The 13,309-nt window shown below is 44.3% G+C and overlaps 1 protein-coding gene across 2 annotated transcripts in view; it reads left to right on the top strand.

Moving 5' to 3' along the window:
- The window catches only part of ZNF35 (zinc finger protein 35), a 43,013-nt gene that overhangs the window by 1,394 nt on the left and 28,310 nt on the right, over nt 1–13,309 (top strand). Inside the window, exons 2-5 of one of the 2 annotated variants that reach the window (XM_024756030.1) lie at nt 690–1,005; nt 2,015–2,159; nt 4,486–5,730; nt 10,343–10,352. In XM_024756030.1, coding sequence (XP_024611798.1) covers nt 814–1,005; nt 2,015–2,159; nt 4,486–5,730; nt 10,343–10,352 — 1,592 coding nt within the window. In that variant the 5' untranslated portion in view covers nt 690–813. Of the gene's footprint in view, nt 1–686; nt 1,006–2,014; nt 2,160–4,485; nt 7,821–10,342; nt 10,353–13,309 lie in introns of those variants that run through there. The other variant, XM_024756020.1, reaches the window with a different exon arrangement.

Genomic DNA, 13,309 nt, shown 5'->3' with positions numbered 1-13,309 from the left:
GCACAACCAAATAAATAAATACTTTAAAATAAATAAATAGGGGCTGGTTAAGTAAATTATAATGTAGCTGTAACTTAGAGTACCATGGTAGAAGGAGGTGGTGCTATATGTACTTATATTGAAACATCTACCTAAGACTATTGTGAAACATAGAAATTGAGTTCAAAAAGCAAACAGTTCAGGTTGCAGTCTTTTGTTCATGCTTTTGTCCTTGGTGATTAAAAAAAACGAACCAAGCAAACGAAAAACTTTGGATTGTAATGTCCTTTCTTAAAAAGAAACCATAGTTCAGAAGTTTAAGTCATAATTGTCAGTATGGTTGGAGGTTTTTTCCTTAAAAGAAATATCTTAAATTCTTTAATAAACAGTGATTATCTCTTTGGAGATGAACCAGGGGTAATTTTTCTTAATCATTTTCTGTATTTTTTAAATTTTTACAATTAAAATATATTAACTTTATAATCAGAGGGAAAATCAATAAATATTACATAAAGGTGCTTGTACTGTGATTATTATGGGGATAAATTGCTTGTATACATTACAGCTCCTTCCATCCTCTTGAGGAGGAGAGCAGACCCTGTAGCGGTAGTGGCTGCTGCCTAGACACTGGTGAAATTGGCTTGTGGGCTTGGTGGCATCCAGGCAAACCTCTGCTCTACTGCTAACAGTGTTTTCTGATTTCTCAGTAGACATTACTCATCCTGGCCCCGGGAAGAAACTCAAGAAGAAGCTTTTGAGACTTAAAGATTAGATGGGGCTTGACTTCTGCTGGGCAGCCCCCAGCTGTAGGAGTTCCCCTGCTGAGCAGAGAGGATGACTACAGAATTGAGAGAGGCCATGACCCTGGCCCCTTGGGGCCCAGTGACAGTGAAAAAGGAAGAGGAAGAGGAGGAAACCTTCGTGGGTCAGGCATCCAGCCAACAAGTGCATTCTGAAAACATCAAAGTCTGGGCTCCTGGGGAGTGTCCTCAGACAGGCTTCGATGTATCAGAACAGGAGGAAAAGGTAAACAATGGTCTGGGAGGAAGGAGGAAGGAGACAGCCAAAGATCTCAAGTGATTTCAGAGGGGACCCTATCCCTCTGCTCCCACATCTGTAGTCTTGTTGTCTGGTGAGGGCTCTGGCCTCTAGTCTTTTGCAATATAATTGAAACATTATATTATTCTATTGATGTGACACTTGGTACTTTCTATAAACCAGTGCTTCTCAAACTGTGCTACAGTTTGCAATTACCTGGGGAGCTTCTTATCAAATCATGATACCCATGCCATACCTCATGTCAGTTAAACCAGTATCTCTGGGGGATGGGACCCAGACCTCTGTATTTAAAAAAAAAAACTCTTCAGGTGATTCCTGCAGGATTTGATAACTCTAACCTGTACTTCTCAAACTTTAATATGCATAGGAATCACCAGGATGTGGGGGAGGGGATCTTGTTAAAATGCAGATTCTGATTCAGGAGGTCTGGGGTGTGGTCTGAGATTCTGCAGGTCTCACAATCTCCCAGGTGATGGTGATTCTGCTGATCTGCAGACCACGATTTGAGTTTGTGAGGCTGTATGTTTTCAAACACACACCTTTCCATCACTAGCCAAATGAGGCCTGAGGTTCCCCAAAGCCTCTCTGTAATAATATGATTAGAACCTTGCTTCTTTGATCTTTAGACCTTGGGAAAGTGTACTCTGGAGAATCTCCCCATATGCTCTCTTGTCTTGTGCTCTCACTGGCAAGTTAGGTTTGGGTGCTGAAGTGGACAATGAGATGAAATCAAAATGATCAGGAGGAAGGTAACAGGCTTGCTTCTCTGCCCACCCCACCTTGGGAATTAGGGAAGACTCTGGCTTCCTTTTCCTTTCTTTATCTTTAAATGTTTGGTATTTTTCTTTCTTTTTAAAAATTTTTTATTTTACGGTCTCCAAGAACGGGTGCTTATGTTCTCAACCTCAAAGCTATAATTGTACCATCTCCCAGTGACAGTCTCCTCATAAACCCACCTGTGCCTGCTTGTTTCTAGGGTCAGAACGTGTTCTGGGACATGGCTGTCGTCCTGAAACCAACACAGGAGGCGTCTGCTGCATCAACCCCTGGCAGCTCCTCATTACCAGAGACTCTGGCCAAGAGGGAGCTACTGGAGACTCATGGGAGCATGACCTGTCTAGGTGAGGTTCAACCTCAATTCAGAATCTGACCATTGAGGTTTCTCAAAATCTTTTCAGAGACTGGTGGTCTCGTCTCCTAACCTCAGCAACAGAGAGTATTGAGGTGTTGAAAGTGTCAGGGACAGCTGGACAGAGGAATACTGAAAGATGCCTATGCATTTGTCACAGGAAATGGCTTATTTTGCACACAGTCTCAAGACACCAGATAAACACAGGTGAACTCCATATTTACCTTTTAATCACATTTATTGTTCAGCAAGTTTCATATTTATTCACCTGTGTAGACACGTGTCCTCTTCAGTATGCTTCGTGTTTATTGTAGCTTGGTGAGCCTGCAAGAGAAGCTGGCTAATGTAGGAAGGGTCACCTTTTGTGGTGATATTTTGAGGAAATGCCCTGGAGGTGTTCTGTTTTCATAGATCTTTGTGCAGATTCTAGAGGATTTTAAGCACTTGCGTCAGCCATGATGAAGTTTAAAGCTAGGTCTTCATGGAGGCTACTGATGGCTGGCTTATCACCTGGTTCTCTAAGCTGGGACTCAGGATGTGTCTGGCTAGCAGTGGCGGAAGCTTGCCTGTGAAGGAGTGACATGTAACTGTGGGTCAACAGTGTGGTAGCCATGAGTCCTGTGTTGTGGAAGCAATCCCTGGATGACTGCCAAGGCCCCTCTGGTACTCATATGCTATGGGTATAGGGCTGTGCCTGAATATCCTGAACCTATTCTCCTCCCTAGCCAATTACTCAGGCATTTGCAAACCGAGTCAGTTTCTTAAACCAGTGTTGTAGGGAAGGCTAGGATTGCCACCTTTCATTTTCTTGTCTCTTCTTTAATTCCCGAAACTCTCAGCAGCTTCTGTTTCCCGCTTCCTGCTTTCTGCTCCATTGTCTCTGGAGTGTTCCCCTCTGTATCACTTCTTTTCTGTTTCCTTGCTTTATCAGTCAGTCATTTGTAGTTTTAACTCCAGCAGCTGCCCCCATCCACCAGGAATGGCCACTGTTTTCTCTCTCTGCTATTCCTAGCCAGGACTCATCTTTCTGCGAGCCATTTCTGTTGTAACAGGTAATGGCGAGGGACTTCCCTGGTGGTCCAGCGGTTAAGACTCTGAGCTCCCAATGCAGGGGGCCCGGGTTCAAACCCTGGTCAGGGAACTAGATCCCACAGGCCACAAGTAAGCACCTGCATACCGCAACTAAAGACCCTGCACGCTGCAACGAAGATCCCACATGCCACAACTAAGACCCGGTGCAGCCAAGTGAATAAATATTAAAAAAAAAAAAAATAGGTAATAGTGAGCTCACTGAGCTCTAGGAATTGAGAGGGAGTCACGAGTGTAGTTGCTGCCCTACCTCTGATAACTCTTTGACCTTGAGCAAACCCTTTCTCTTCTGGACGTCCATTTCCTATTCTATAAAGTGGGGTGCATTGATTCAGTAAATAAAGGATTCGTTGGGGGCCTGCTTCCTGGGTGCCGGCAGTGTGACAGGTGCTAGGGATATAGCAGTGAGTAAGAACAGCCTTGCCCTTTTTTAGCTTCCATACAAGTGAAGGAGAACAGTTTCATCTTGATCATAAAATTGTATAATATACATGAAAGTACTTTGGAAATTTTGAAGTTAATGTTTGTGAGTTTTATCTACAGTTTGGTATGTATTCATTAATATTGAACTTATTAAAGTTTATACATTTAAAGCCAAGTTTTTAAGCATAACTTATTTTTATGTCCTTTATACATCTAGAAAAATTCAGAATATTTCACAAACAAAAAATGTTTTTACATAAAAACCAGGAAAGGAAGGGTGGAGAGGCAGTAGGGGAAAGAGGTAACAGGGAGAAAGTAAGATAAGAAGGAAGAAAAGAAGATGTAATAGCAGTTTTAAACTGCAGGGAGAAGAGTGGAGTAGATTGAGAAATCAGAGCAGTAGTAATAGAAATAACCAGAAAAAGCCTTTCAGGGTGTTTTGTTGTTGTCGCATTCGGGGCTTTGCTGTATCCAGTGCTCAGGCATTCCCTTTCTCTGACATTGCCCTTCTTTCTGAATGACTGTGATGGCCTTAGCCTGGCAACCAAACTGGGCTGTCCTCCTTGCCCAGTATTGGTTTGTGCCTCACAACATCCCTGTCCCACCCACTCATCTTACTGGCTGGAGAGTTGCCCTGGCCTGTGCCAGTAGGATGTCTTTGGACATTAGATTCCCCTGTGCAGTTGCTGCATGACCTGCAGCTCACAGCTGAAGTCACACACTTCCTGACCATTATGACTTGACTATCCTATTCTTTTTCTAGGCCAAAAAAATCTGACATTTATTTTTTCTGTTTGCTGTTTCAGGTGCTGAAACCAAGAACCCACAGTTATTGGTTCCGAAAACTGAGATATGTGATGAAGCAGAAAAACCTCTCATAATATCAGGAAGAATCCAGAAAGTTGACCCTCCAGGACCTGAATTAGGAGAAGGCTGTGAAAAAGGGAACATGTTAAAAAGGCAGAGAATAAAGACGGAAAAGAAAGATTTCAGACAAGTGACAGTGAAGGACTGTCACATACCTGAAAACTTCAAAGAAGAGGAAGACCAGAAGTGTCACAAATCTGAGGAGAGATATAGCCTTGGTTCTGGCTCTGTTAAAAATCAGAAAAGCCAGGCTGGGCAGAAACCTTTTACATGTAGCGTGTGTGGGAAAGGTTTTAGTCAGAGCGCAAACCTTGTAGTGCATCAGCGAATCCACACTGGAGAGAAACCCTTCGAATGTCACGAGTGTGGGAAGGCCTTCATTCAGAGCGCAAACCTTGTTGTGCATCAGCGAATCCACACTGGACAGAAACCGTATGTTTGTTCAAAGTGTGGGAAAGCCTTCACACAGAGTTCAAATCTGACTGTACATCAAAAAATCCACTCCTTAGAGAAAACCTTTAAGTGCAGTGAATGCGAGAAAGCCTTCAGTTACAGCTCACAACTTGCCCGGCACCAGAAAGTCCACATTACAGAAAAATGCTATGAATGTAACGAGTGTGGGAAAACATTTACTCGAAGCTCAAACCTCATTGTCCACCAGAGGATCCACACCGGGGAGAAGCCCTTTGCCTGTAATGACTGTGGCAAAGCCTTCACACAGAGTGCAAATCTTATCGTGCATCAGCGAAGCCATACTGGTGAGAAGCCATACGAGTGCAAAGAGTGCGGAAAAGCCTTCAGTTGTTTTTCACACCTTATCGTGCACCAGCGAATCCACACCGCGGAGAAACCTTACGACTGCAGCGAGTGCGGGAAGGCCTTCAGTCAACTCTCTTGCCTTATCGTGCACCAGAGGATTCACAGCGGGGACCTTCCGTATGTGTGTAACGAATGCGGGAAGGCCTTCACCTGCAGCTCGTACCTGCTGATTCATCAGAGGATCCATAATGGGGAGAAGCCATACACGTGCAGCGAGTGTGGCAAGGCCTTCCGGCAGAGGTCGAGCCTCACCGTGCACCAGAGAACCCACACCGGGGAGAAGCCCTACGAGTGTGCCAAGTGCGGCGCGGCTTTCATCTCCAACTCACACCTCATGCGCCACCACAGAACCCATCTCGTTGAGAGCACATAGAGGGACGAGGGAGACCTCCAGGCGCCAGTCAGAACCTCTGCCCCTGCCCCCCTCCCAAGTCAGACACCTCTTGGCTGTTTTCTCCTCCTTGGTGAAAAGAGGCCTGCTCTGTCCTTAAAAGTAATAGTTTTCAGGAGTGCAGTGCGAAACACAAGAGGGGCATTTCAGAGGCTAATTTAAAGAAAATGAAAATGAAGGCCTCAAGGCAAGGATTTTGTTTTTCACTTGGTGCCCCAAGTGGTCATGGTGTCTGAAGTGGAATGTGGCTTTCTTAGAAATGGATCATACAGAGCTCAGTGATAAAGATCCCTTTGGGGGAAAGGCGTTTTTCACTTAACTTTGTTTTTGAAAACTCTGGTAATTTCTTGGGCAACGGGCAGGTTACTGGTGGAGGTCTGCCTGATGGAATTCCAGAGCATTGAACCTCGTTTTCTAATATTTTGGGTTAAGCAGCGACTCATTAAGGAAACCACTTGGGGTAGCAGTTCACCAACAACTCACCTATAAACATTTATAGGTTTTCCATTCCCTAGGTAATTAAAAAAAAACAAAAACACCCTACTAACCATCTACTACTCCTAACATGGATGGAAGTAGGAAACATTCGTTTCCCTCATCATCTGTACCTCATGAACGTTGGTGTGGTAAAGCTCTGGGGACCTCTGACGAGAGTCTCTTCTGACCGTTTCCCAGTCTGCATGGCCAAGCAATTGAGGACTGATGGAGACAGCCACAGACACTGCTGGGCTGTGTCCCTTTGCTAAGGTCAACAGCTCTTCCCATAACTTAACCCCAGTTGCCATTGCATTCCGTTTGAGTGAGACGCTGCTAGCAGCCCCCTTTCCAGATAGAGGCATCAGAGAATAAAGCTTCCCTGGAGGTATGCCCGCTTTGTCTCTGCTCTCATTCTGCTCAGGCCCAAGCAGGGGGCTCAGTTGGGTGTCATTGTCACTTTCTGGATGGTCTTTAGAAGAAATAATGGAGCCCTTCTAATTCTGAGAGGAGCCAAGAGGGAAATGAAAAGAGAGGGAGGAAGCAGAGTGGGATTCCTAAGGTCTTCATTTGTTTTTTCTAGAAGTTCAAAGGTATTGGAATATGCACACTTTTAGAAGGATGAAGAAACTGGCTAAGGTAAGATACCTTTGTTACCATTGAGCCTTTACTCCCGAAAAACAATTTCTACAACTATGCAATAGGTAGAGTTATGTAATAATATTGCCTTGTATTTATATAGAACTTGATTCTTTGTCTGTGTACCTTCATGTGTAGAGTCATGATACCCGGCACTTACCTCATACTTTCAGATAGATCATTACCTTAATCCTTGTAACACTGAAAGAGGTGTTTGCCCCCTTTACCTGAGAGAGGTCATTTAACACAAGACCAAGTAACAAGTGACAGCCTGTATTCAGGCCCAGGTCCTAAATCCAGGTTTCCTCTGTTCTTCTATGTTTATCCCATGTCTCACCACCTGTAACCCCACCCAGATCTGTGGGAAAGCCTGAGAAAAGGGTATATAGAAAAGGTATATATATATATATAGGTGAGGAAGCTGAGGTGACAGATTTGGGGGTTTGCCTTAGGCAGTGTGCCCAGCAAGCAGCAAATCTAAGGCTGGGGTTTGAGTCTCCTAATTTCTGGGTCTGTCTCCACTCCCGCTCTCAGGAAGCAAGAGTGTTTATCATAAATGCTATACCTGGTGAAAGCAGTTGGGGGCACCTCTCGTGCATAAGTCCACGCATTTATTGTGTCATTTCTACAAGACTAAATATTAGTTAGCATAGCGTTTTGTAGTTTACAGAGCACTTTCACATACACAAGGCATACACAAGAAAGCTTATTAACTTCTTTTTTTTTCCCCCTTTAACCACAGTCTTTCATCAAAGCATGTGTGACAACTTCTCCCAGTTTCATTCTAAATCATATAGACACAAATACAAAAACATCAATACAGTTCAAAAGTAAGAATCAGAAATGCTCATGCGGGGCTTCCCTGGTGGTGCAGTGGTTGGGAGTCCGCCTGCCGATGCAGGGGACACGGGTTCGTGCCCCGGTCCGGGAGGATCCCACATGCCGCGGAGCAGCTGGGCCCCGTGAGCCGTGGCCGCTGAGCCTGCGCGTCCGGAGCCTGTGCTCCGCGATGGGAGAGGCCACAACAGTGAGAGGCCCGCGTACCGCAAAAAAAAAAAATTCTCATGCCCTCACAGACCCTGGTAGTGACTCTTTCTGTCCCCTGTCTGGGAGTGGAAAGACCCAAAGGTAACACCACATGTCTCCGCTGAGATTAGGAACAAGTTAGGTTTTTCCCCCTGCATGATCAGGAGGCTTAGAAGAGGGTGAGCAGGTCTGAAGATTTGGGGTAGATCCGTGACCCTGACCCACCAAGAGGCCAAAAGTGTGCTTTCCTGAAAGGTATCAGCTGGGATTTGTGACCATTAAGATGGTTAAACTGTTTGAGCCACATGTTGTATATTTATCCTCGTAAATGAATACTCAGTCATGACTGATTGTGATCTCCTGGCTAGAGATTTCTATTCATAGGGAGCTCAGAAGAGCTATCCAGACGATTGTGATATAAAGCCAGGTTTGGGAATCACTGACCCACCGTTTTACAGCAGTGGTTTTTAACCTTGGCTGCATGTTACAATCATCTAGGACACGTGAAATTTTTTCCATTTTAGGCCTCAGTATTTTTTAAAACTTAGAAGGGGAATGAGCCACTACAGACAAGTAAAACCTGCAGGTCACAAATGTGTGTGATCAAAGGTGGAGGCGAACTCCAATATAAGGATCTGGATGCGCATTGTTCTGTTTCAGCAAAACAGGACAGTAACTACATTGCCTTCCGTGCCTCTGACAACCCTTGGCTGCTGGGACTCTGTGACCTAACTTCCTGTATTTGTATTTTAAGTGAATATACCAAACATTTTATTTACATGAGCAAACCAAGTTCTACGGAACATGCTTTTCTGTTCCTCATTCAACAAAATGACTTTTTACATTTTTGCTTATATTTCATCTCCAGGTCTGGGTTTCCACCAATCTGCACCCAGGTTCAGGACCCCCGATCCTACACAAATCCTGTGAGCCTAGTAGGTTACTAGACAGATCAGTTCCTTCCCCAACTCATAAAAACTTTCCCTCCCAATTAAATTCCAGCCCTCAAAATAAATTACCTCCCACTTTTTTCTACAGGGTTTCTGATAGGAGAGGAGTGACTACCCTTTGTTGTCAGATTTGGCTTAGGTTTTCCTTTTCCTTGGGGTCATCTCCCTTCTTTCTGGGCTGGTCTTGCCAGAAGTAGATGGGAACTCTGAAGCCCCATTTTCTTAAGTTGCCAAGAGCTATCAGTCTTACAGATCTCAGAGTCAGACCTAGTGATGAGCATTAAGGGTAGAGCCAAGAAGTCTGTTTTTACCCTCAAATGAGACCAACAGATGTATGTTACGTGGAGCACAGGGCTGAGAAGGTGAAATCACGTATAGGTGCTTTGGAGGCTCGGTGGGGAGAGATTCTTCATCAGCATGTGTACACACACACCCCTCTCAAACATAATTGGCTGTGAATTCCTCCAGGCTCAGGAAGCTAGTCCTTTCTCTATGCTCTAGATCGCCTCCCTCCCCTAGGTGGTCATCCCTCCCCCACTTCTGTCACTTCTCCCCTTGTGTGCCTAACCTTTCTGGGGTCACAGCCCCTTTGAGAATCTGATGGAGGTTGTGGACCCTCTTCAGGAGAAACTCGGATTGCACTCTCAGTTCTGTGCTTATTTGTGGAGGCATATAAATTCCCTGAGGCCATTCCGTGGAGCCTCCGGAGCCTCAAGTCACACCTGGGGTTGCACTACATAATTGCCCTCACATGCTACAAAATGGTGGCTTTTTAAAAAATGAGGTCAGATTACAGAATCTCTGAGGATGTTGCCCAGATACATAACCTTTTCATTCTTGCTTCTCCTGGCTTCCCTCCCTCAGCAAATGGTATTATCCAGCACCCAGACTGGAAACCCAGCAGGCATTTCTGGCTTCCGATGTATCATGTGTTGATTACAAAAATCTTTATTATGCACTCTCTTTGTGGCAAACATGGTGCTAGGTCCTGGGTTGCCAAAGCAAACAAGGCCTACCATACCCCCTTTTCGTGTCTCTCATGGGAAAGATGTCTGGATCCCTCAACATGATTTACTGAGCTCTTCCCAGCCTCATCGCTTCACTTCACACGCACCTTTACTGCAGCCTGGAGGCACGTGCTTGCTCTTCTCGTGCCTTTGCTCACACTGTCCTCGGTGCCTGTGATACCTCACCACCACACCCCACAGCCCCTGTCTGCTTGCCTAACATTTGGTTTCTTTTAAGATTTGGCTCAGGCCCATCTCTGGGAAACCTCTGACTGCCCTATGGCCAAGAAGTATATTTAGAAGTATCGAAGAGCATGATATTTGTATCCAGAGTTTTACTTTATGCTTTAAAGTGAAAAAAGTCTGGATTCGAAATTGTGTATATAGTATAGTTCTCACATAATGTTATGTACACTGTATACTATGAGAAAGTATATAGATAAACATGAAGGAAATATAAGAAAATGTTATAAATGGTTGACTTGTTCAGAGCCATACAAATGGTAAATTGCAGAGCCTGGGCTCAAACCCAGGTCCTAGGGATAATGGAATTATGGGTGATTAAAAGTGTTTTTTTAAAGTAATTTCCATATTTTTTATAAGGAACAAAAATTTTATAATCAGGAAAAATAAATTATTTATTGTAACTACAAATTTAGTTTTATTGTATTAACTGTAAACAGTATCTCAATTCTCCATTTTGTAGAATGGGGGATGCACCCTGCTTCTGTCTCCTCCCCTTGTCCACCTCTCTGCCTCTGACAATGTCAAGTCTGATAATTCTTGAATTCTGTTCTGAAACCATAGTCTTTTATGCTTTGTTTATTGATTTGTTCTGAAAATTGAAATAAACAGCATGAATGTTATTATGACTGTGTAAATGTTGTTCACTGCAGACCTAAGTAGTTTATTGTGATATTTCCTTTTTGGAGCAGCATTTAATTTTTACCGAAGTTTCTGGTTGTCTTTCTTTTTCCCTTGTACTGGTTGCTTTTAACATATCCGCAGTTATTTTCAAATTCTCTGTCCAATTAGACACTCTTCTGAGTCCCCCTTTGTCCTGTATATATCCCTTCCAGAGACCTCCAGCCTTCTGCTCTAGTCTGTCCTTGACGTTCTTTTTTTTTTTTAACCTTTTTTTTGGCCATGCCCTGCAGCATGTGGGATGTGGAATCTTAGTTCCCCAACCAGGGATCGAACCCACACCCCCTGCAGTGGAAGCACGGAGTCTTAACCACTGGACCGCCGGGAAAGTCCCTGTTCTTCATGTTCTCTCTGCCTACTGTCCAGTTGTTACACTGGGCTCCATTGCATCCTAAAATCCACATTCTTCCTTTCTTCGTTTACATACTCATTTCACTGCAGCACGTCAAGTCACTTGCCAAGAAAGAGTATGTGGAAGGCAAAATTGTTGGGTGCTTATATATCTAAAACAACTGTCTCTGCCCTCACAGTTGATTGGTAGTTTGACTCTGGAATTCTAGATTGAAAAATTTCCCCCAAAGTTTGTAGGCATTGGCTTCCCTGACTTATAACATCCAATGTTGCTAATGAGATGCCTGATTCCATTCTGATTCTTATTTCTTTGACAGTAAATAGAATTTACATTTTTGTGATCTGTTTCCCCACCCCTTTCAAGCTTTTAAAGTCTCCTGTTTATCCTTGATGTACTCAATTCCCTAACGTACTCTGAGATTTTTCAATCTAGCAACTCAGGTACTACTACTCTTGGAAATTTTCTCATGTTATTTATGTGACAGTTCTCCGTTTCCATATTTTTTTTTCTATTTTCACTCTTTCTGGAATTCCTGTCAGTCAAATGTTGGACCTTCTGGATTGATCGTCAACTACTTTCTCTAGTATCTCCATTTCCTTGTGCCATTTTCTGGGAGAGTACCTTGATTATTTTTCAACCTTTCTAGTGAATTTTTTTATTTTTGGCAGTAGTTAATTTCTAAGAGTCTTGTTTCAGTTTGTTCCTTTTTTGTAGCGTACTTTTCTCATTTAGAGATACCTCTCAAATCTGAGTATTGTAATTACAAGGATTTTCCGAAAAGTCTCTTCTGTCACATGAATTGTCTCACCATCTTCGTTCGCCTGCTCTGGGTCCTTTTTTCTCTTTATTTTGTTGACTGTCTTTGGAGACTTTCCTCAAATATGTTGTGATTCTTAGTGATACACACCCAAATACATGGGTATATCTGTGTGGTGGGAAGGTGGGTAGTGGGATTGGCTCAGTAAAAGGCTTCCCTCTAGAGTGGTTGGTAATGAGCAAGCTGTTTCCCTGGTGACCTCTGAATGCCAGAATGCAGAGATCTTTTGGCTGGGGTGCTTACATTTTCTTAGCAAAAAATCCTCTGATGTTTTTGTCTGGGGTTTGGTGGCCATGTAGGTTCTTTCCTATCTTTTGCTTTTGCAAACAATGCCATGCTGAATATTCCGGCACACTGTCCTTGGTATGTGCACGACTTTGTCTGCAGGATATATTGATAAAGGGTAGGTACTTTTGATATTTTGATAGAAATTGCAAATGCAGTTCCCAGTACAGTATGTGTAGGAAAATGCTCACTTCCCTGACTCCTCTATAGAACTATTGTTTGTCTTTTCTGATCTGATAAATGAAAAATGCTCTCATGTTTTCATTTGCATTCAATTATGAGTGAAACTGAATATCATGTCTTGTGTTTAAAAGCCAGGTGTATTTCTTTTTTGTGTGAATTGCTTGCTCATGTCCTTAACAAGTTTTTCTGTTGGTTGTTGATCCTCTTAGGAATTTATTTCTACCAATTCTGTAGTAAAGATGTTACTCTTTTCATCTGCTAGATGAGTTGCAAACATTTTCCCCAGTTTACAGTTAGTCCTTTTACTTTAGTTTTTGCTGTTCGGATATTTAGGATTTAATGTCAAATCAAAGACTTGCCCTCTTCAAGATTATACATTCTCCCGTGATGTCGCCTAGTCTTTGAGATAGGTCCGTTTGAAATCCATTTTGTAGTAAGGGCCGAGTTGGGTCCTGGCCCCGCAGCCCTCCCCTTTTCCTCGGAGTCCAGCAGGGGGAACTGGGCGGAAGCACCACGAAGACGGAGGCACCTCCCTGCTTCCTGAAGCTGCGGTGCAGCAGCCGGCAGCCGAGTGCTCCCACCCCGGCCGTTTCCCTGGGCCGTTCTCAGGTTGCCGAGGGTCCGCGGTCTCGGAGTGACAGGCTCGCGCCCGTAAGAGCCGGGAGTGGAGGCCCAGGGGAGGGGTAGCTGCCGGAGAAAGAAGGGATAGCCGGAAGGGGCGGGGTGGGCCAGGCTTGCTGGGGATGGAGGAGAGGGCGGATTCCGCAGTCCTGGGCGACGGAGAGAGAGGACGCGGCTGCAGTCCGGCGCTGGGGGGTGGGGCGGGGTGTGTATTGTGAAAGCGGAGGAGGGGCTGCAGCCTGGGGTCAGCTTAAGGGGAGGAGGAAGGCTGCCAC

This window comes from Neophocaena asiaeorientalis, unplaced genomic scaffold, assembly GCF_003031525.2.
Source record: "Neophocaena asiaeorientalis asiaeorientalis breed wild unplaced genomic scaffold, Neophocaena_asiaeorientalis_V1.1 scaffold265, whole genome shotgun sequence".
NCBI classification, from domain to species: domain Eukaryota; kingdom Metazoa; phylum Chordata; class Mammalia; order Artiodactyla; family Phocoenidae; genus Neophocaena; species Neophocaena asiaeorientalis.
The sequence above is the reverse complement of the archived record's forward strand: the minus strand, read 5'-3'. Positions and strand labels throughout refer to the sequence as shown.